Here is a 23,945-nt window from a genome sequence, read left to right as displayed (position 1 = left end):
ATTCTGAGGTTTGTTGTTCGGGAGCGGCTTGACAAGAGGAATACAACATCTCTAGCCCATGTCCAGGATCAGTCTGTGTGTGGTGGCTCTTAATGTACTGACTCCAGCCTCAGTCCACTCCTTGTGAAAGTCCCCAACACTTTTGAATGGCCTTTTCCTGACAATCCTCTCCAGGCTGCGGTCATCCCTGCTGCTTGTGCACCTTTTTCTTCCACACTTTTCCCTTCCACATAACTTTCTATTAATGTGCTTTGATACAGCACTTTGGGAACATCCAACTTCCTTCGCAATTACCTTTTGAGGCTTCCCCTCCTTATGGAGGGTGTCAAGGATGGTTTTCTGCACAACTGTCAGGTCAGCAGTCTTTCCCATGATTGTGATCGCTACTGAACCAGACTGAGAGACCATTTAAAGGCTCAGAAACCCTTTGCAGGTGTTATGGCTTACTTAGCTGATTAGAGTGGGACACTGTGAGCCTAGAATATTGCACCTTTTCACAATATTCTAATTTACTGAGATTGTGGATTTGGGGTTTTCATGAGCTGTAAGCCATAATCATCGCACTTATGACAAATCACGGCTTGAACTATCTTGCTTTGCATGTAATGCGTCTATCTCATATACATTAGTTTCCCCTTTTACGTTGCAGTACTGAAATAAATGAACTTTTTCACAATATTCTAATTTTTCGAGTATCACCTGTATGTGTCGATGTTTCAGTCGACCAAGACTGTCTTGATAAAAATCCGGGTGGACTGAAACGTCGACACATAATGTAACTACTGAATGCTGAATAAAGCACATCTTTGATTTTTAACAAAGTCTTGGAATATATGAATTGGCTGGAGGCAGCACCAAGGCAAATACAAGACTGGGAGCAGTGAGTGCAGGGCACAAGAGATTATATATATATATATATATACACAAAAAGATTAGGAATCTGGCACTCTACCTTAATATAGTAAGAATCCAATTAACCGCGGTGCTGCACAGCGTAGGTAATATAGAAAATAGAAAAAATGAGAGCACTCCGTGGATTTTCCAAAATAATTACAACTGCTGCAAAACTGGTTTGCAGCAGTTGTAATTCCAAAACCGTGTTGTATTTAAAAAAAAAATAAAAAATTTCGACCCACAGGTCTTTATCAAGACGATTTATTTATTTTGGAAAATCCACAGAGTGCTCTCATTGTTTCTATTTTATATACATACATACATACATACATACATACACACATACACACATACACACACACACACACACACACACACATACATACACACACACACACACACACACAGCAAAAGGACTGAATCTACATACACAGAAACGCAAGAACTTCTATAGAACCAGCACAATTTTGAATGCTAAATGTTTTAATTGTTTTAGTACTGGTCAGCTATAATTGAATCAATAACCATTAGCACAATTCATCCTTCCAGATCTTTACATGCCATGGTCTCATTTAGAAGCTATTTAGAAACCCATAGCCGCAGGACCTGTAGACGCAACACTCAATATGCACATTTCCATTTGTGGTTAATTACATTCATATTTCTCATTGCAAGAACAAATGATTGATCGGAATACCATTTTAAATAAACAGCTTCGTATTTTGCCTACCTTAGAAGTAATCCACTTGATAAGTATCAAAGCTATTGACCAGATTAATGCAATTCCCATTGAGTCACATAAAATACTGAATCATAATAGTCTTTTTTTCCCCGTACCTCAGGCAGCTGCAAAAAGGCTTTTAGGACATGGTAAATCACGAGTAATCTGTTACATTAAACAGAATGGCTCCAAGTGACTTGAGCTACAGGCAGCTGCACTAACACTAGAGTCACCTGATTACTGTGACAGCGGCTGCATCAAAATGTACTGCCCCATGTATCTCACTGAGACTGGTGACATCGGGAAAGACAAAAACCAGGACAAAATGCTGGGATTCTTAGAATGCTAGTTAAATCTTGCCTCCTTTTCAATAAGTGGTGTACACACACCTCCATCAAAAAAAAGCACCTTACAACGTTTTAAAAAGTTTCGGACAGCAGGCAATTCACCAGTTATAAGCTGGAGATCAAGTTGTAAACAAATTCCTCAGCGTTCAGTTTCCGCTCTTATTTAAAAAAAAAAAAAAAAAAAAAAAAAAAAAAGTCAGAAAAAACAAATACAAGGAATAAAAACAAAACAAATTATCGTATTCAAATGACAAATTAACTCAAGAAATGTTTTTAGCATACAGTTTAAAACATGCCGTGTAAACCTACTCCCAGGAAGGAATGCTGGCATTGCTCAGCTGTGACTGAAAACAATTACTGCAATGACCCAGTCTGCAGATGCAGCCAAACCCCTTCCCCCACTCCGAAATAGAATTGGTACATAACCCCCACCACCATACATAAAGATTTGTAGACTGACACCTTCACATTATTTATTACATTTAAAAGCACTCTAAGCACCATAAACACTGCAGCAAACTTTTGTGACTATGGTGAAAAAATTTCAGCCCAGCCCCTGAGTTGTAGCTCAGTGATCTGGATTCACTTTTATATTAGCTGTCCAACATTGGACTCTGTGCTGTCTGAACAGGCTGAAGTGAAATAGCACAGGCACAGCAAAGTAAGACTCTAGGTGCCTGGAGAGCCCTGATTTGTCAAATCTAAAATGCTCAGCCTCTGTGCTACAGCTTGAATAATGCAGATGTAAACCTCTACAATACTGTATCCAACCTTGGACTACAATGATAGGATAAACTGCCTCCATCACTCACATCATTGATGGATAAAGAGGAGTTGCACTTTAAGGGAATCCACATTTTTATTTTATAAAGGGACTGCACTACAATAAAATTATACTGCTCATGGTGCTTGGGAAATGTTTTTAAAGAGAAAATGGGTATGTACTTCTTTTGGAAACCAAGCCCCACTATTTTACAATTGAATCCTCATGCTCCCTTTTTAAAAATTTGTGGCTGGCTTCTGAACAAATATTTCCAAAACAACTGGTTTGCAGCAGTTGTAATTCCAATGTAATATATGGGTGTGGTAGAAATAAAATTACCCTGTGTCTTAAAATCTCAGAACTCTATCCAGTTTATCGTTTTTTTATTTTAAATTAGTCTTCTTACTCCTAATTTCCATGCACTTACTATATAGATATATTGCTATGCGTTATACCCATACACACACATTATTTTAATGCATGCATATATATGATGTTTAGTAAGCATATTCAAGTCTGTTACCTTGGAAACAAAAGCTGCAGGCACTAGCTAAAGGAATTAGTTTTGTTACTATGGTAGCTGCGGGGCAAAGGGACCTGTAGAATATAATATGTGGATGGATTTGCCCTTATGCTATCTATGAAAGATATTCATTGGCATTTTAGAATTTCTTGACACTTTAAAAATAAACTCTTTTAAAGATGCAATTAGTATTTTATTATTTATACACTTCACCTTATAGGGCAGGTAGAAAAATAAATAAATAAAATAAAATAAATAAATCGCCATAGGTGTTAAAGGGACACTGCAGGCACCCAGACCACTTCAGCTCATTGAAGTGGGCTGGGTGCAATGTCCCATAACCCTGCAATAGTAGTTATTGCAATTATTGAGAAACTGCAATAATTACTATCCAGGGTTAACTCCACCTCTAGTGGCTGTCTCTCAGACAGCCACTAGAGAGCTTCCTGGTTTTAAATTTTCCCCCATAGGAAAGCATTGGGTAAGATTTAGTGCCTAGGAAATATTTGTGCCAATTTTAGTAAATGCAAGTATAAATTTGTTAGAGGGAAGCAAGCAGACTAGGAGCAGAAGTAGTTAAAATATAAAACAAGTCATAAAGGTTTCCACATGGATTCATAAGTGCCTACAAAAGTAGCACACCTACAATTAGCTGCGTCATATATTTTATTTCTCAATAGCAGCTACAATGGGGACTAATATCTGACAAGACATGAACTTGATAAAAAATATGCACGTTTTTAGTGTGGTTAGAAAATCTGAAAGAGAAGCATGTTTATAAAGGCCATAAAGATTGATAGTGTTCTTAGTCCAGATCTATTAAAGGGACACTGTAGGCACCCAGACAACTTTAGCTCATTAAAGTGGTCTGTGTGCAATGTCCCATGTCCCTTAAGCCTACAGTGGTAATTATTCCAATTTCTAAGGGTTAACTCCTCTTCTAGTGGCTGTCTGAGGGACTTCCAAAATCAAAACGGACCTTTGGTCCGTTATCGAACGCTGGGTGTCCACACGCTCTGCATGAGGACCTCCAGCGTCAGATTTTTCCCCATAGGAAAAACATTGAATAATGTTTTCCTATGGGTGACTCCTAATGCAAGCATTAGGTCTCCCCCGCTGGCTGACATCGGCAGGTGAGGAGCGTGGGTGGAGCCGGACCCAGCACCGAGGGACATCGGCGCTAGATTCAGGTAAGTGACTGAAAGAGTTTTAACCCTTTCGCACCATGGAAGAGGGGCACTGTAGGATTATATAGTGCCAGGAAAACGGCATTGTTTTCCTGGCACTATAGAATCCTTTTAAGCTGGTGGATCGATGTCTCCCCCCTTCCAAAGGAAAACTCACACCAAGTGCCTAAGCTACAGTTTACCTTCAGAGGTCAAACCAATTTTATTTCTTTTTAACTGTTAAACCCCAAATGTTGTCCTCCCAGCATAGGACAGCTCTACCTTCTCTCCCCTTTTCTTTTATCAGCCGATCACCGGCCACCAAGGCAAACCTTCCTGGACTGTAATGCAGGCAAAAGAAGAGACAGGAGAAAAAGCTATCCTATGCCTGGGGTACAAACTTTGGAGTTAAACTGTTTGAAAACTATTTAATCCTGAAGAGACAGCACATAACTTCATTGAGATTAGGTTGCTACGAGGGATAGAATTAGCCTGTAGTGTTTAATAGTAAACAGACCTGCACCATTAACCCACCGTTTCTACCCTATTGTCCCAACTTGCAAGGTTTCCTTTATTTCTCCAAAATTATAGCTGTACATTTTAACAGGTTGCAAAGCATATGATTGAGTTGTAGTTCAACTGTCAGTATTCTACAGCAGAAAGACAACAACTTAACTACCACGTCCAGAAATTCCTGTTGTGCCTTAAAGTCAGAGATTTATGGGATACGTTTATCACTGCCATAGTAATGGTAAGGAAGAACCATGATTGGCCGAGTCACTTTGGTCTAGTTTGGTGATAACGGATTGCAGAAGCTGCAAAGGAGAGGGGTTTAAACTTCAAATGTACCTTTATTTATTATTATAAATTTATGTTTCTGCATATTATTTTTCATGCTTGATCAATAGAATGCATTAATGATATGAGTTAAAATCCAGCCTGAAGTGCCCCTTGAGTTAGTATTGGACAGCATCAGAAACAATAGTTACATATTCTTTAGTTTTCATATATCTTTGAAATAAGCATTTTTTTACCTTGTTTACATCACCAAGTTCTGTCATTAGATATGTTGTGCTACGTAAAATATCTTCCTTTGGTATTGAAGGGCATCACATTAAACCTTTTAATAAGAGAGGGACGGCAGCTATTTATTTAGGATTGAAAACAGCTCTGCCATTGAAAGGTTAATCGCCTGGCTGAAAGAAGACACATGCAGAGACCTGTCCAGCAGAAACTGTGCAATACCTCACATAACCTTTATACTATGTATGAGGAATTGTGCGACACCGTCCTTACAATAGGCGTTCCCTTGTTTCATACAGCGTGCTGAAAGCCTCCAAAGGTTTCATTAAAGAAAAATAATAACAAAACATCATTAGTTCCTATACTACTTGTAAACAAGTGATAGAATTACGGTGTTAGTACGTTAATTCAATGTATTCATCTGTGTTCAGACAAGGATGCTCTTAACTGGATTACGAGGCTAGGCAAACCTAACCAAAATGAGTCAAACATGAGCTCATAATGCACTTTTCTCTACTTGTTTAAAATAAAAATAAAAAAAAAGACAAAAAACTAAATACCTTATAAAAAGAGTATAAAAAGAAATACTAGCAACTAACTATAAGATTTAAATCTAGCACACAATAGATAAAAATCAGAAGCATGTATTTGGTCTTGCATGGGTTTTCAAGGCCTCAGTGGATGTTTCGAGGAGGAGGAGGGATAAGCTATCCCTGGGAATACCTCTCTCTCTCCCACCCACAAGCACACCTGTCAGTCTTGGCACCAGTCTTTACCCATGTACAGAAGATTTAACACTGCGTGTAGATCTCCTGACCATATTTGGCCAACCTCATCTGCATTGACATCAGTGCTTATAATTTTGGAATCCAATAGACAGAAATAGCTCCATAGCAAAGGGTAGTATACAAACCTACAAGCTTTCGCAGAAGCAGGCTTTCGGTTATGTGATGTAATCAGGGCCCTTTCCAAGCACCCTCCACACTTTTGTACTCAAGACAATACTGTTAAAGACTGGGAATGACCCGTCCTACCCTTGAACAAATGCATTATGGAGTTAAACAAATTACTTCGGAAGAAATATACAAATACTCATTTCAGAAAGGCCCACCGTTTGCCATGGCCTGCAGGGATCTGTGCGGTGTATATTCCATAAACTACTGTGCAGCAGAGTTTTACAAAATATATTTTTCTGTGGTAAGCAAGTTCATTTATGGGGGGGGGGGGGGGGGGGGGGAGAACCTTTAAATATTCAACTAAACGGTTATATCCCCCATAATTATAGCAGGAATATAACTTGGATGTAAGAGCAGCAATCATTGCAAATCATCCAATTTTGAAGAACAGATTAAAGTAAAAATGACTTGCCCAAAATAGTTATGATGTAACATCTTTGTTTATTGATTAAACAAACTAATAAAACAAACAAAAAAAACAGCAGCTAACAACTTTCTTCTAATCAAGCCGCAATAAGTGTGCACAGGAATTATGCACTCACTTGTACAGATTATGGGTAGCAAATGTAAATTAAAACCACATAAAATAAACTAGACTGGCCCCTGGCCCGGAAATGTTAAAACTGAACCGTTTTAAGGTATTAAAAAAAAAATTATATGATTAAACCCCAATTACTGCCCAAAGACTCTTTGGGCAAAGTCTCGGATGAGGATTATTGACATAACGCAGACAAAGCTCTTACAATATTTGTTTAACACTCTTCATTTATACCTTACCATGTATATATTGGGAAAACAAAAAGGTCTGTGGATAGTTAATACAGTGTTAAACAAAAAATCTGCTGAAAGATGGACATCGAAGACAAAAACAAGTCCAAGTCTATGGGTCGACATAAATATATATATATTTTTAATATTCAAATGATGTACAGAATAAAATACATCACCAATAATCGTTAAATTCTGTGCAGAAATTGAGATATAATCTTTATCTGATGATTTCTTATTAGTAAAAAGAGTTTGTCAGACATGACCGTTTGGGAATATGGTAATGGTAAGACATATCACTTTTCTAAAAGGAGGCTGAGAAGCACTGAGTACCCCCATACAGCTGAGATATGGAAACAGTCTACAACAGCTGTTTTATATACCAGATGCACATGCATTCAGTAAGGCTGGACATGGGGATAATGAAATGCACGCAGAATTATTTAACAAACAAGAATTTTAACCTGGCGTTCTTACTGAAGTTTCCATTAAGGAGAGACTGTGCACATATTTATTTACTTTAATTATTGCTTCATATCACTCTTCTAGTTCTATAGGGCAGTTCAGAGCTTTTTCCCAACTTTTTATTGCTGTTGGAAAGTTCTCTGTTTTTGTAATATCAAGTAATTTTGTACATTTTGCGAAAAGATTCTTTGAATCTTTCCTATTAAAGATTGTTTTTAATATATGGTATGATTCTCCATTATTCATAATTGATTTGTTCTTCAAATAGTTTTTAACTCTTAGGTATGAAAAAGCCTCCCGATTTGGAAGGGACATTGTCCTAACTAATATATCGAAGGTTTTTAATTCATTATTCGCCATTAGATCTTCAACCTTTCTAATATTTACAGCTTTCCAATCTTTTAGCGATATGTTCATTATATCCGTTTCAAGGCATTCTATATCTTGGAAACCCAAGATCCTATTCTTGATGTCTATTTTCTTTTTTACTTTGTCCCATATGGGAATTATTTGATTCAACACAAATGATAATGAATAATCGCATACCTTATTATTCCATTTAATATTAGACAGATTTTTAGTTTGACATAGATCTGTTTCAATCCTCCACCATACTTCTTTTGGATAAATCTATTTTTGCAGCATTGCCATATGATACATTATCCCAGCTTCATAATATCTTCCAATATTTGGGAAGCCCAATCCCCCTTTGTTTATATTACAGCGCATAGTATTCATTTTTATTCTAGGCTTTTTCCCCCTCCAAACAAAATTAGCAAAAGAAGATTTGATCATTTTTAGCCATGGTAAAGGAATAATTAATGGCACCATCCTAAACAAATAAATCCACTTAGGCAGAACATAAGATCTCAAAGTATTAACTCTACCCCACCACGATATTTCTAAATGGCACCATTCTTTTAAGTCTTTGTTTGTATTTTTCAAAAGATGCATAAAGTTTGTTTCCATTATTCTTTCTAGGTTTTTATTTATTCTAATTCCTAGGTAGACAAATTCTTCTGATTGAGAAAAGTTGAATCTATTTTGTAGTTTTTCTATTATATCTGGTGCTATATTCTTATACATTGCAATAGATTTGGATAAGTTCAATTTATAGTTGGATACCTTACTGTACTGTTCGATTTCTGCCATCACATATGGCAAAGAATTTTCTGGATCAGCGACATACAAGAGAGTGTCATCTGCATATAATGAGATCTTTAAGTCTCCTTTAGAAATAGGCAAACCCTTAATTAGCGTGTTTTGTCTAATTTTTGAAGCAAATATTTCAACGGTAATGTACAAAATTGGCGACAAAGGACAGCCTTGTCTCGTACCGTTTTCCAAGCCAAACCAATTTAAAAAAATATTTTGGCCTATGGACCTAGCTGCCAGTTTCTTATACAGGGTGCCTATCGCATCTAACACCCATCCCGAGATATTAAAGGCCTTCAAAGCCCTAAACATGAATCCCCAGCTGACCCTGTCAAACGCTTTCTCTGCGTCTAATGACAGGATCAGCAGGGGACTCCCTTTCTTATCTGACAAATCAATTAAATCTATTAACATTCTGATATTATTTCCTGCATTTCTCCCAGGGACAAATCCAACCTGGTCTGGATTAATAATTTCAGGTAAGACTGTTTTTAATCTATTTGCAATAATTGAAGCGAAAATCTTGACATCTACATTTATTAAAGAGATCGGTCTATAGCTTTTTACATCTGTTGATATTTTACCTGCCTTCAAAATTGGCAGAATATTGGCCCTCAACATCTCCTGTGGAAATGATCCTCTGTTTACAGCCTCATTGAAAGTTCTGGTTAACGGTTCCACAATTATGTTTTTCATAACCTTGAAGAACTTATTACTAAAGCCATCTGGTCCAGGAGTTTTAAAATAAGCTAATTTATTTATTGCTTCTGTTACTTCTTCTTTAGTGATGGCCTTGTTTAATGATTCTAGTTGATCTAAGGATATTTTTGTTATTTCAAGATCTTTTATATAATTATCTATTGATTCATCTGTAGGTCTATTGGACAAGTTGTAAAGAGACTTATAAAATTGATTAAAGGTCTCCCCTATCTCATTCGGAGCTCTATATGTTATACCTTCATGTATAATTTTATCTATACGGTTGTCTGCTAATTTATTTTTCAGTTGGTTTGATAAAATTGTATCTGCTTTATTTTGTCGATAATAATCTCATTTTTAATTTAATTATTTTCTTTTCTACATTTTTTTCTTAATAATCTGTTTAATATTAGCTATTTTCATTTGCCCTTATTTATCTGGATTTAATTTATATTTTTTTAACAACTTTAAATAATTGAATATATAATTCTGATAGTCTTTTTCCTTCTTTTTTTTTGGCTCTCTTTTTAATATTTATACAGTGTCCTCTTATAGTCGCTTTATAGGTGCACCAGGTAATCAAATCTGAAGTATCTTCCAGTCTATTTTCCTCAAAGAAATACTGTGACAGTTCTTTTAATAACCCCTGGTTTTCCATGCTAAATAATATTGAATCATCTAATTTCCAGGTAGTTCCAGGATAAATATATTTTCCATCTTTTAGATCCATTAAAATAATGTTATGGTCTGACCAAATCATTATTTTGATTGTTATATTAGTCACTTTTTATATCACTTTTGGGTCTCCTAGGAAAAAAATCAATTCTTGAATATGAATTGTGCGGCCAAGAGTAAAACGTATATTCTTTGGCCATGGGGTTCCGAACCCTCCAAATGTCATAGAGGTTATTATATTGTGGAAAGTACTTGCATTTCTTATGCCATTTTTGTCCAAAGTTGTCTTATTATTATTAAATTTATCTAATACAGTGTCCAAAACACAGCTAAAATCCCCTCCTATTAATCACATACCCCATAGAAATTTTTTCAACTCGTTCTAAAATATAGGAGAACAATCTCATCGGATTACTATTAGGTAAATATACATTCACAATTGTGTACAGATCCCCATTAATTTCACAAATCAGTATTATAAATCTACCTTCTGTATCAATGTCCTCATGTTTTATTTCTACTTGAAGTGATTTAGAAAAACAAATAACCACTCCAGCTTTCTTTGAGGAGATTGATAATAATGGAAAATTTTTGCCAAGCCATCTAGTACTACTATCTCCTAAGGTCCAGTGAGTCTCTTGTATCAAGGCTACTTGGATTTTTTCTGCTATTAGATAATCGTTAAAGGCCCATCTTTTATGTGGGAGATTTAGACCTTGGATATTAATTGATGCAAACTTAACCATACCCTTTTCTTATCTCTCTAGAGTTTGACAATTCCCCACAAATAGCCGCATAATCTAGATATGCTAACGCAACTGTACTATTCATACTCATCCACCATTTATACACATTCATATTATCATCTTTGTGTTGGTCTCTAATTCCAAGAGACCTTCTTTCAGACATAATTTGATGCCTTGTCAAGGCAATCACTAAGTTGTACTTAGAACTTATGGGCGAAGTACGTTGATCAGTTGTGGTGGCGGGAAAAGGAAGCACCAAACTTATTTATAATTACAATTTCATTTCTCTATTATTACAATAGAATTTTTAATTGGTTATTGCTTGGAATCTCTGATGACCCCTTCATTATTGTGCGATATTCTAATCATAGAAAAAAGAAAAAAAAAAAAGGCTCTTAAGTGCCTAAATATTTACATTTGTTCAATTATAATGTACTTTACTGTTTATGAATGTACACTTGTGCTAGTGAATATTTTCCTCTTATTGGCTAAATATATTTTAAAAAAATATCTTATATTATATATGACTTGTGAAATATTATTTATATCTACGTGATGCTGTTCAACTTCTAACTAATTCCATGTACCGTATATACTCGAGTATAAGCAGAGTTTTTCAGCACATTTTTTGTGCTGAAAAACCCCAACTCGGCTTATACTCGAGTCATGGTCTGTATTATGGCAATTTGCATTGCCATAATACAGACTGGGGGAGAGGGGGGCTGGCAGAGCTGTACTTACCTTTCCTGCAGCTCCTGTCAGCTCTCTCCTCCTCCGCGGCGGTCCGTTCAGCACCTCGGTCAGCTCACAGTGTAAGTCTTGCGAGAGCCGCGGCTCACGCGAGACTTACAGTGTGAGCTGACAGAGGGAGCTGCACAGACCGCACGGAGGAGGAGAGAGCTGACAGGAGCTGCACGACAGGTAAGTACAGCTCTGCCAGCCCCCCTCTCCCCCCCCACTGAACTACCAATGACACTGGACCACCAGGGAAGGAGCCCCCCTCCCTGCTATGTATCAAGCAGGGAGGGGCGACGAAAAAAATATATAATTAAAAAAAATAAATAATAATAATTAAATAATAATACAAAAAAAAATAATAATATAAAAAAATAAAAAAATATTAATAATATTTTAAATGCCCACTCCCACCAACACATACACAAACACACACTGCATCACACACACTCACACTTCATTCATATACACACACACTGCACTCATACACACACTGCACTCATTATATACACACACTGGAAATAAATATTCAATTAATATATACGCACACACACTGCACACACACACACACTGCACTCATACACGCACTGCACTCACACACTGCATTCATACGCACTGCACTCATACGCACACACTGCATTCATTATATACACACACTGTAAATAAATATTCAAATTAATATAATTTTTGAGGATCTAATTTTATTTAGAAATTTACCAGTAGCTGCTGCATTTCCCACCCTAGTCTTATACTCGAGTCAATAAGTTTTCCCAGTTTTTTGGGGGTAAAATTGGGGGCCTCGGCTTATATTCGGGTCGGCTTATACTCGAGTATATACGGTACTTAAATTATGTGCAAGTGTTAATCATGCTTAAAACTATTCACATCTTTACTCGTGTTGAATTGCTTACCTAACATCCTCGTGTGCCCTATTGCATCTTGCTTATTACTCTACGAATATAAATTTAGTGTACATATCTTATTTTACTAAGGAATTTCTTTTAAATAGAGTGACAAAAATCTTCCTCGATTTGTGCTAAATATTCTTTAAAAAAAAAAAAAAAATCCACAGAATTAGATGCTCAGTTTTAAAGGGCTTTTTCTGTTACATCAGCTTTTTCTCTTATATCCATGCCATAGCTTTATCTACTGTATCAAAGACCTCAAGATGGTCATTTATGTAGGTTCTTATTGCGGTGGGGAATCCCCATGTATATTTTATCTTATGGGTTCTTAGTATAGCTGTAGCAGGTGCAAAAGATTTCCTTTGCATTCTAGTAAAGAAAGACAAATCTGAGAATACAATTATATCTCTAAATTCTTCTCCTTGTGGTTTTCTTATCTCTACTTGCTTTTAGAATTTCCTCTTTAAATTGAAAAGATTGAAAACAGCAGATTAGATCTCTTGCTTTGGTATCTGGAATATTTTTTGGTCTGTACAATCTGTGGTATCTTTCTGGGCAATAGTTGAATTTCTCTGTCTCTATCCCCCAGGTTTTCCATAGATTTAACAGGAATTCTGGGATCTTATCAAGAGTTATCGTTTCTGAGATATTCCTTAAACGCAAATTATTGCGTCTCAAGCGATCCTCCAAATCGCCCACTTTTGTTTCCATTTCCTTCATTTTTTCCAATAGTTGGATATTTTGATCTTTCATCAGTTTCTCTTGAAATTCCAAACAATTATTTTTTTCTTCAGCCATGTTTATTTTCTCAGTTAGGAGTTTCATTTGATTTAAGATCTCCTCTGAATTCTGATTAATTTGTTTCATTAATGTTTCTGACTGAGCGTTTAGACATTTCTCCAGAAACTCTGTGGTAACTTGATTACTCAGAGAATTTTCAGAGCTATTTAATGCATGTTCTAGCCTCAATGTCATTAATGAGTCCTCCTCTGTTGTTGTTTTTTTTATTAACTAGTGAGAAAAAAAAGCTTCCCTTTCAGGTTTAGAATTTTTCTTATCCTTTTTAGGGTTGATTTCTCCTGTGTTTTAGAAGCCATTTCAAGGGTATAGTTGTTGTCTGGGAAAAGGATGTGGTTATTAAAGTAAAACTGCTCCTTAATTGGGATTAATAGCAGATCTGGCTAGTATGATTTCTCTTTTTTTCCCCTCTTTCCTTCCCCTTTTTTCTCCTTTTCCTTTCCCCTATCTTTCCCTTCCCTTCTCTTTTTCTTTTTTCTTTCCTTTTTCTTCCTTCCCTCTTTTTATATATTCTCTTTTTTATTATATTATATTTTTTTATTATATTATGACCTCCTCTTTCATAAAACACTTATGCCACTTATCTGCCTGGATGATTTGTCTCCGGTAGCGAAATCCCACCAGCTTTCACTTTCCGTCCGTCCGTGTGCTGCACCAACGCTCCAGATACCGGATGCCCTCTGAGTGTACAGCCACAGAATAACCTGCTCTGCTCCTCGCTGTTTCACCGCTTCACAGCTTCCCCACTCCGACGCTCGTACATTTGCTTCCCGCCACGCTCTTCCACGATCGACCTACGTAACTCTGCCCCCTCGTACGTGCGCACGTGCAGACGCACCTACGTCATCCTCCCCTCCTCTCCCATGTAGATCTTTCTATTTACATCTTACATGCTTTCTTCTGTTTATGGAGCCACTTAAATAGCACCAATGCCAATTCAGATCCCATACAGTATGTCACACACACAAAGAATTTGATAAATTTAGATTAAAAAGGGTTATTATAGCCCTTTTCACTAGAACGATTGTTTACTTTTAAACGCTCTGTCCACCTCTTTTTTTCAATTTAAACTTACAATAAATCCAGTGCAGTGTGAGGTTCTCCTCTGCAATTTCCACGCCCTCAATGACATAACACAGCATCACCCTGAAGTCCAATCAGATGCTGAGAATATCTGACGCTAGGACGCAGTGCAAACCGACGACAGATGTATTTTATGCACAGAAATTAGATCAGGTAGCCAAGGCTGCCCAAGTGACGTATTTCAGATTGCTAACTATGCCCCGTGTTTGAAGCTGAAACACTGCACATACATACTCCTATGACAATGACCTCTTCTAAAAGCAGAAGTGGTCATGGTGGTTGCAGTAACCCTTTAAATATACATGCCTGAATCATAAAAGAGAACTAACTTCCTTTCCACCCATGTCACCTATACATAAGAATAAACTTTAAAAAAAAAAAAAAAAAAAAAAAAAAAAAGAAGGTTCATATTACAGTAATATCACATGTAACTATATGGTAACAAAAGCCATGTACAGCACCCATTAGTTATCCACACTGCATCCATTATTGCATGCAGCAATAATCAGTCAGCACCATACATAATTCCCAATATCAAACACAGCACCCATAATATAATAAACATACAGTATCTCACAAAAGTGAGTACAACCCTCATATTTTTGTAAATATTTTATTATATCTTTTCATGTGACAACACTGAAGACATGACACTGTGCTACAATGTAAAGTCTGTATAACAGTGTAAATTTTCTGTCCCCCTCAAAATAACTCAACACAGTTATTAATGTCTAAACCGTTGGCAACAAAAGTGAGCACACCCCTAAGTGGATAATGTCCAGGTTGGGCCTAATTAGCCCTTTTCCCTCCCCGGTGTTATGTGACTTGTTAGGCAGGTGTGTAAAATCTGGTGTTATCGCTCTCATACTTGTCAAGTTCAACATGGCACCTCCTGGCAAATAACTTTCTGAGGATCTAGAAAAAAAAAAAAAAAAAGAATTGTTGCTCTACATAAAGATGGCCTGGGCTATAAGAAGATTGCCAAGAACTTGAAACTGAGCTGCAGCACGGTGGGCAAGACCATACAGCAGTTTCACAGGACAGGTTCCACTCAGAACAGGTCAACTAAAGAAGTTTAGTGTGTGTGTTCAGCGTCATATCCAGAGGCTGTCTTTGGGAAATATACATATGAGTGCTGCCAGCATTGCTGCAGATATTGAAGGGGTGGAGGATCAGCCGGTCATTGCTCAGACCATACGCCGCACACTGCATCAAATTGGTCTGCATGGCTGTAGTCCCAGAAGGAAGCCTCTTCTAAAGATGATGCACAAGAAAGCCTGCAAACAGTTTGCTGAAAACAAGCAGACTAAGGACATGGATTACTGGAATCATGTCATGTGGTCCGATGAGACCAAGATAAACTTATTTGGTTAAGATGGTGTCAAGCGTATATGGCGGCAACCAGGTGAGGAGTACAAAGACAATAGTGTCTTGCCTACAGTCAAGCATGGTGGTGGGAGTGTTATAGTCTGGGCCTGCATGAGTGCTGTCGACACAGGGGAGCTACAGTTCATTGAGGGAACTATGAATGCCAACATGTACTGTGACATACTGAAGCAAAGCATGATTCCCTCCCTTCTGAGACTGGGCCGCAAGGCAGTATTCCAGGCACGCTTGGCCAGTCCATGATAACGACCCCAAACACACCTCCAAGACGAACGATGCTTTGCTAAAAAAGCTGAAGGCAAAGGTGATGGACTGGTCAAGCATGTCTCTCCAGACCTAAAGCATGTCCCACTCTCCAGACCTAAACCCTACTGAGCATTTGTGGGGCATCCTCAAATGGAAGGTGGGGGAGCACAAGGTCTCCAACATCCACCAACTCTGTGATGTCGTCATGGAAGAGGGCTCCAGTGGCAACCTGTGAAGCTCTGGTAAACTCCATGCCCATGAGGGTTAAGGCAGTGCTGGAAAATAATGGTGGCCACACAAAATATTAACACTTTGGGCCCAGTGTGGACATTTCCACTGCTTCCAATGGTTTAGACATTAATGGCTGTGTGTTGAGTTAATTTGAGGGGACAGCAAATTGACACTGTTATATAGGCTGTACACTTACTACTTTAAATTGCAGCAAAGTGTAATTTCTTCAGTGTTGTCACATGAAAAGATATCAAATATTATGTAGCTTGTACAATGTATATATACACACACACACACACACACACACGTATAATGTACCATGATCTATATGAGAAGCCTAAATACTTATTGTGGTAAGAGTGACCATTTTACCAGATACTATTGAAGTTTCAACCAAAAATTAGGTTTAAAGGAACACTATAGTCACCTAAATTACTTTAGCTAAATAAAGCAGTTTTAGTGTATAGATCACTCCCCTGCAATTTCACTGCCATTTAGGAGTTAAATCACTTTGTTTCTGTTTATGCAGCCCTAGCCACACCTCCCTTGGCTATGATTGACAGAGCCTGCATGGAAAAAAACTGGTTTCACTTTCAAACAGATGTAATTTACCTTAAAGGACCACTCTAGGCACCCAGACCACTTCAGCTTAATGAGGTGGTCTGGGTGCCAGGTCCCTCTAGGATTAACCCTTTTTTTTTTATAAACATAGCAGTTTCAGAGAAACTGCTATGTTTATACTGAGGGTTAATCCAGCCTCCAAAACCTCTAGTGGCTGTCTCATTGTCAGCCGCTAGAGGCGCTTGCGTGCTTCTCACTGTGAGAGCACGCAAGCGTCCATAGGAAAGCATTGTAAATGCTTTCCTATGTGACCGGCTGAATGCGAGCGCGGCTCCTGCGCATTCAGCCGATGACGTCGCAAGGAAGAAGAAGAGGAGGAGGAAAGCTCCCCGCCCGGCGCTGGAGAAAGAAGTTTAACCCCTTCCTCCCCCCAGAGCCCGGCAGGAGTGGGTCCCTGAGGGTGGGGGCACCCTCAGGGCACTCTAGTGCCAGGAAAACGAGTATGTTTTCCTGGCACTAGAGTGGTCCTTTAAATAATTGTATCTCAATCTCTAAATTGAACTTTAATCACGTACAGGAGGCTCTTGTAGGGTCTAGCAAGCTATTAACATAGCAGGGGATAAGAAAATCTTAATTAAACAGAACTTGCAATAAAGAAAGCCTAAATAGGGCTCTCTTTACAGGAAGTGTTTATGGAAGGCTGTGCAAGTCACATGCAGGGAGGTGTGACTAGGGTTCATAAACAAAGGGATTTAACTCCTAAATGGCAGATGATTGAGCAGTGAGGCTGCAGGGGCATGTTCTATACACCAAAACTGCTTCATTAAGCTAAAGTTGTTCAGGTGACTAATGTCCCTTTAATGCAGCTGGCCATTGCCAAGGGTACTAAATAAATATAGCAAGGAGATCAAAAGTGTGAAAATGCTAGCAACATTGTGTGAAATGTTATCGCAAATTGTTTAAAAGGACCACTGATGTCACCCAGAACACTTCATCTAAATGAAGTTCTAATCCTGAAATATAAAACATAGCAGTTTTCCTCCACTGTGATGTTGCAGCAGACAGAGTGTTAAAGCGGCACTGTCATGCCGAACTTACCTTTCCTCAATCTCTTCCTCTTCTCCCCCTCTCTCGGGATCTGTTATTCTTTTCTTCCTGTCTTCTTTAGTTTTCTTTAAAATCATAAGACAAAGTAGGGACTCTGTCTTATGGAGGATTCCTCCGCTTGACCAGCTCTGACCAGCGGAGGAGCAAAGTGTGCTTCATTTCCGCTGGTCAGAGCAATTTTCCCATGATCCCTAGCTTTCCTCCCTGTTCCCACAATGCTTCCTGTCAGTATTGCCGAAAGTCCTGTCACTTAGACAGAACGCCGGCAAAACTGCCGAATTGCATCCTAACAGAATGAGCACTGTTTCTCCATTGGTGTTAGGATGCAATTCGGTACTTTGTTCGGATCGGAATTTCATTCTAATGAATGAAACTCCGATCCTATTCATTGCTGTGGCTGCATCTTGCAGCCGCTTAGTAGATAACTCCCTAATTCCCACGGTATCAGGGAGCTATCTACTAAAAGGCTGAAAGACCTAAATTGGTCTTTCAGCCAAATTTACTAACACCAAGTAAAAATGACTTGGTATTAGTAAATAATATGCCCCTACTCGCTATACCGCGAGTAGGGGCATGTCTAGTAAGCAGTGAGCAGCCTGTGGCTGCTCACTGTAGAAAAAAAATAAAAAAAATATTGCCCCCCACCCCTAAATGACGGGTGGGGGCCGTAAAGTAAAATAAGGGAGGGAGACCTATTGTCCCCCCCCCCCGGCCCCCACCCCTGAGCGGCGGGTGGGGGCCATAATAGTAGTAGGGGGGGGGGGGGACCTACTGTCCTCCCCCCCGGCCCCCACCCCTGGCCGGCGGGTGGGGGCCATAATAGTAATAAAGGGGGGGGGGACCTACTGTCCTCCCCCCGGCCCCCACCCCTGGGCGGCGGGTGGGGGCCATAATGGTAATAAGAGAGGGGGGGGGGGACCTACTGTCCTCCCCCCCCCGGCCCCCACCCCTGGGCGGCGGGTGGGGGCCATAATAGTAATAGGGGGGGGGGGACCTACTGTCCTCCCCCCCCGGCCCCCACCCCTGGGCGGCAGGTGGGGGCCATAATAGTAATAAGGGGGGGGGACCTACTGTCCTCCAGCCCCCGGCCCCCACCCCTGGGCGGCGGGTGGGGGCCCTAATGGAAAAAAGGGGGGGGACACGACCTACTGTCCTCCCCCCCGGCCCCCACCCCTGGGCGGCGGGTGGGGGCCATAATAGTAATAAGGGGGGGGGACCTACTGTCCTCCAGCCCCCGGCCCCCACCCCTGGGCGGCGGGTGGGGGCCCTAATGGAAAAAAGGGGGGGGGGGACCTACTGTCCTCCCCCCCGGCCCCCACCCCTGGGCGGCGGGTGGGGGCCATAATAGTAATAAGGGGGGGGGGGATCTACTGTCCTCCCCCCCCCCCGGCCCCCACCCCTGGGCGGCGGGTGGGGGCAATAAGTAAATTCCCCCCCCCCCCATCAAGGTGACTAGGGGTGCCCAAGCCCCTAGTCACCCACCCCCCACCCAAATAAAAAATGCCCCTACCTACCCCCCTCACCCTAAAAAATAGTGAGGGGGGAATAAAATTGCTAACCTGTAAAGTAAAATTAAACTTACCATTCGACGTCTTCTTTTTTCTAAAATCTTCATTTTTCAGCCCCAAAAAAGGCCAAATAAAAAACCATCATAGCCGTCGAACTAAAAATAAAATAAAAAACCGGAGCGCAAAAAAAAAAACCCGACGAAAAAGAAAAAACCCGAGCGCACAAAAAAATAACAGTAGATCCCCCCCCCCTTATTACTATTATGGCCCCCACCCGCCGCCCAGGGGTGGGGGCCGGGGGGTGGAGGACAGTAGGTGTCCCCCCCCCCCCTTATTACTATTATGGCCCCCACCCGCCGCCCAGGGGTGGGGGCCTGAGGGGAGGACAGTAGGTCCCCCCTCATTCCCATTATGGCCCCCACCCGCCGTCCAGGGGTGGGGGCCGGCGGGGGAGGACAGTAGGCCCCCCGTCCCCCCCTTATTACCCTTTTTTTTTTTTTTTTTTTACAGTGAGCAGCCACAGGCTGCTCACTGTTTAGTGGACATGCCCCTACTCGCGATATAGCGAGTAGGGGCATTGGGGAGATTTTAATCTCCCTTGTGCTATTATGGGGGTCATATTGACCCCCATAGAGTGAGGAGGGGACCTGGGGGGCTTATGAAGTGGTGGGGAGCACTGCTCCCTGCCGCTTCTATAGTTACATATTACAAGGAGGGAGCTGCACGCCGGTAGCTCCCTCCTTGTAATAAACCGAACAAACAAACGAACACTGATACTCAGTGTTAGTTTGTTCGTCTGATTTTTTCTATTCATTCATTCGACTGTCTGATGAATGAATGAATAGGTGAAATTCCCGTTCGCATGTCCAGATGTTTCACTGGGCATGTGCGGGAATCTCACAGTCTGTGTAGTGTGGGTAGATGACGTGTCCCACAGGGACTTCACCTACCCACACAAAGATGGCGGCGCCCTGAATATAGATCGGGGCAGAAAATAAAGATTTAAAAATAGGTAATGTGGGGGGCATAGGGGCATTTGGGGGTGACTAGGGGGTCGATTGGATGTAGTTGAGGCGGGAGGGGGGTTAAAAAAAAAAACGGAATTCGGCATGACAGTGCCGCTTTAACAGCAACAAGGGAATCTCAGCCTGCAGAAAAGTAACATCTTTATTTTAATAACTTCTCTTGCAAACAGGGGCAGAGCACTAATTTAAACTTGCACTAATCTAAACTTTTGCATCAATATCTATATCCTGTCACTGCAAAATGTATTCAGCTAACTGTTAAAAGCAACATATATAGATCATAAAATAATAGGACATCAATACATTGTAAGTATTTTAGGCAGGGTGTTTACTCTTGGCCCTGTAGCCATATTCCACACAGGGAATCATGGGAAACATCAAGTTACAACTAGAGGGCAAACACTGACAGCCTTTGAGCATGTGTTGTAGTACAATTTTTTTCAGCTGCCTGCTAGAGTTTCTGGTGTGATATGCTGTGAATTATTACCTTGCTGTCTGAACTTCTCATTATGAACAGAGAGATACACACATATATTACTTTGCAATGTTTACCCCTAAGCCAGTGGCTAATCTAATATGACCTTGCATGTGTTAACCTTGATTATACAACTGCGTGTTTAGCAAACCAACATATTATCAAATGGTTTGTTCATGTCAATAAAAATAGATACAAGAAACAGAGTGCTTAAAAGTAAACTAATTCCTATTACTTAAAATATGATATGTAATTAGCATAGCGTACTTTGTAAGGAATACATATAAAAGTTATTAGTTCTTTTCAGCAAATATCCTGGCTTGAATGGACACTATAGTCACCAGAACAACTACAGCTTAATGTAGTGGTTTTGGTGTCAATAGCATGTCCCTGAAGGCTTTTTAAAGTTAACACTGCCTTTTCAGCAAAAATGCAGTGCTTACATTACTTCCTAGTAACACCTCTTGTGGCAGTCATTCAGACGGCCACTAGAGGTGCTTCTGAAAGTTTTCTTGTAATTGTCCTATTTATAGTTAAAACCCCCCCTCTTATAATATTGTGAAGCGCTACGGAATCTGTTGGCGCTATTTAAATTGCAATAATAATAATAATAATAATAATATGTGTTCAGCTTCTCCACACTGAGGGGTTATTGCACATTCGCTGCAAAGTGCAGCACTGCACCAAACAGCATCTAGCCATAGAGATGCATTTAATCAATGCATCTGTATGGGGAGCATTCAGCGTCTCCATGTAGAGAGTGAAAACGCTTAACGCTAGTGCTGCACACTTTGCAGCACTGCACTAGGAAGCACCTCTAGTGGCCGTCTGAATGCTAGCACCTAGAGATGTTACTAGGCAGCAATGCAAAAACTCCCTTTTCTATAAAAAGGCAGTATTATTTACATAGAAAAGCCTGTAGGAACAGGCTGTAGACACCAGAACCACTGCATTAAGCTCTAATGGTTCTGGTGACTATAGGGTCCCTTTTAAGATGGCCACCCCTATAAGGAAGGGTAAACCGAAGAGAGTTATTGAGGTATATGTATTACAATTTTAGATAAATTTAAAAGGATTATGATTTTCCTTTACACATTCTGAAAAAACATTAAACACAGCATGTTCTAGTGGAAAATGTGAAAATTAGTAAAACCACAAGCCTATGCTGGATCAGTGTACAGTTGTGCAGAAAAGAAATTCTGCGCTCGGAAGAACAAAATGCAGGGGAGTGGGGTGATTAAAAGGTTGTATATATCTGAGATTTAGACGCTGCCAATTTGAAGCTATTAAAAACTAGGACAGAGTGTTACATACAACAAGTAATGGGCAAGATGTGCCCTCCCTATTTTACAATTCTGCCGCTTTTGGTACTTTGATTTTTTTTTTTTTAAACACAACAGTGTAGCCAAAATAAAGATGGGAACAACTTCCTCAGTTGGGGAGTTTGGGAGGGTATTGGGGAATCATGATGTAAGAATATTTATTATTATAAAAATATATATATAAAAAACACTTTAGAGACCAAACACTTTACAGCAAATTCAAAACTTGTTACACAAACTCTTAGTCTATTAAACATCTTTATTTTCCCTACACACCTCCCACTGCTGGGCTTCATGCAGTAAATATATACTAGAAACCAAAAGAGGGAGCTCTAATTCAATTATATAGCAATTTATAGATACATCAAATTAACAAGAGAGACTTTAGACTAGAGGATGCTGAAACATTCTATTGAGAATTCAAAGTTTATCTACACATCCTAAACAAGTTCAATATAAAAAAAAAGTGGGGGCGGGGCCTGACAGCCAAGATGGCTGGACGTGTTTGTTAACAGCTCCTGCACATCTGAGCCTAAACTACAGAATATCATAACCTAAACGACTAAAACTCAGAGAGGAGCAGATAGTGGATGGAAAGCACAGCGTGTGGGCACCCGCGGGTGTCCCTTTCAAGTCTCAGCACCGCAGCAATCCACCGTCCAAACATGCGGCCTAGCAGACATGGCGGCCAAGCACCTGGGGGAGACGGCCGATCTCCTAGCGCAAGGCCTGCTGTGCTCGTGGGCAAATCTGTTGCCCTGCAACCCCCCCCTCTGGACCGGTGGGGGTCATCCCGGTCCCGCCGGACCCAACCGGTGAACTCACCCGCCAACCAAGCAACCCACGAGACTCTCCGGCAGAGGAGGCCAAGATGGCGGACGACTTCTCCATGCGGAGGGGCGAACTGCACGGATCGGAGCCGGCACACCTAAACTCGCCGCAACACCGCATAGACAGAGCGTTCAGGCGGTTCTGGCGAAGGCTGTCGGGTTGGATGCAGGCGTTGCAGGCCCAACACCAAACGAGCAAAAGCGATGCGGCGACCCGCAAAAGGCCTAGACCACCTCGGAGCCGACCAACCTTACATGCTACCGGGAACCTTAAGCCCGGCCTGACAAGTCGGAAGCCCGCAGCAAATACAAAGGTACCTCCTCGTTGGCGGAGAACCCGTAACCATAAAAGGCGGCCACATGACAGACGGCCCACGGGGCCTCACTCACCTGCAAACACGTGTGGGAGCCGAGGTGACGGACACCTGACACGGAGCTCGGAGGCAGCCAACTACCAGCGACAGAAAGCACAACGACACCACCGGGCGAGCGCAGCAAACAACCGCACATCACGGACCCCAGGGCCGGTGCAAGGATTTTTGCCGCCCTAGGCAAAAAAAAAATGTTGCCGCCCCCCCATATGTCCAGCCCGCCATGTGACATCACAATGCCCCGCCCATATGCTCTGCCATATGGGCCAACGCCAGTCTTCACAAAGTGTCTTATCTGAAAAGACTGTTTACATTAAAAAGCCTACAGGCACAGGCTATAGACACCAGAACCACTACATTATGCTGTAGTGCTTCTGGTGACTATAGTATCCATTTAATGTGAGGTAAATTAGAGATTAGTGCCACTAATAATATATTGGATTGCCTACTTACCACCAGAT

General features: G+C 40.5%; 1 protein-coding gene across 2 annotated transcripts in view; it reads right to left on the bottom strand.

Moving 5' to 3' along the window:
* The window catches only part of PDE7A (phosphodiesterase 7A), a 97,301-nt gene that overhangs the window by 34,530 nt on the left and 38,826 nt on the right, over positions 1-23,945 (bottom strand). Inside the window, exon 1 of one of the 2 annotated variants that reach the window (XM_063451360.1) lies at positions 1,625-1,822. The exons of the other annotated variant lie outside the window; for it this stretch is intronic. Within the exon in view, the coding sequence (XP_063307430.1) occupies positions 1,625-1,684 (60 nt within the window). The 5' untranslated portion in view covers positions 1,685-1,822. Of the gene's footprint in view, positions 1-1,624; positions 1,823-23,945 lie in introns of those variants that run through there. 2 annotated transcript variants of the gene reach the window in all.

The sequence above is a fragment of the Pelobates fuscus genome, chromosome 4 (genome assembly GCF_036172605.1).
Source record: "Pelobates fuscus isolate aPelFus1 chromosome 4, aPelFus1.pri, whole genome shotgun sequence".
In the NCBI taxonomy this organism is placed as follows: domain Eukaryota; kingdom Metazoa; phylum Chordata; class Amphibia; order Anura; family Pelobatidae; genus Pelobates; species Pelobates fuscus.
The sequence above is the reverse complement of the archived record's forward strand: the minus strand, read 5'-3'. Positions and strand labels throughout refer to the sequence as shown.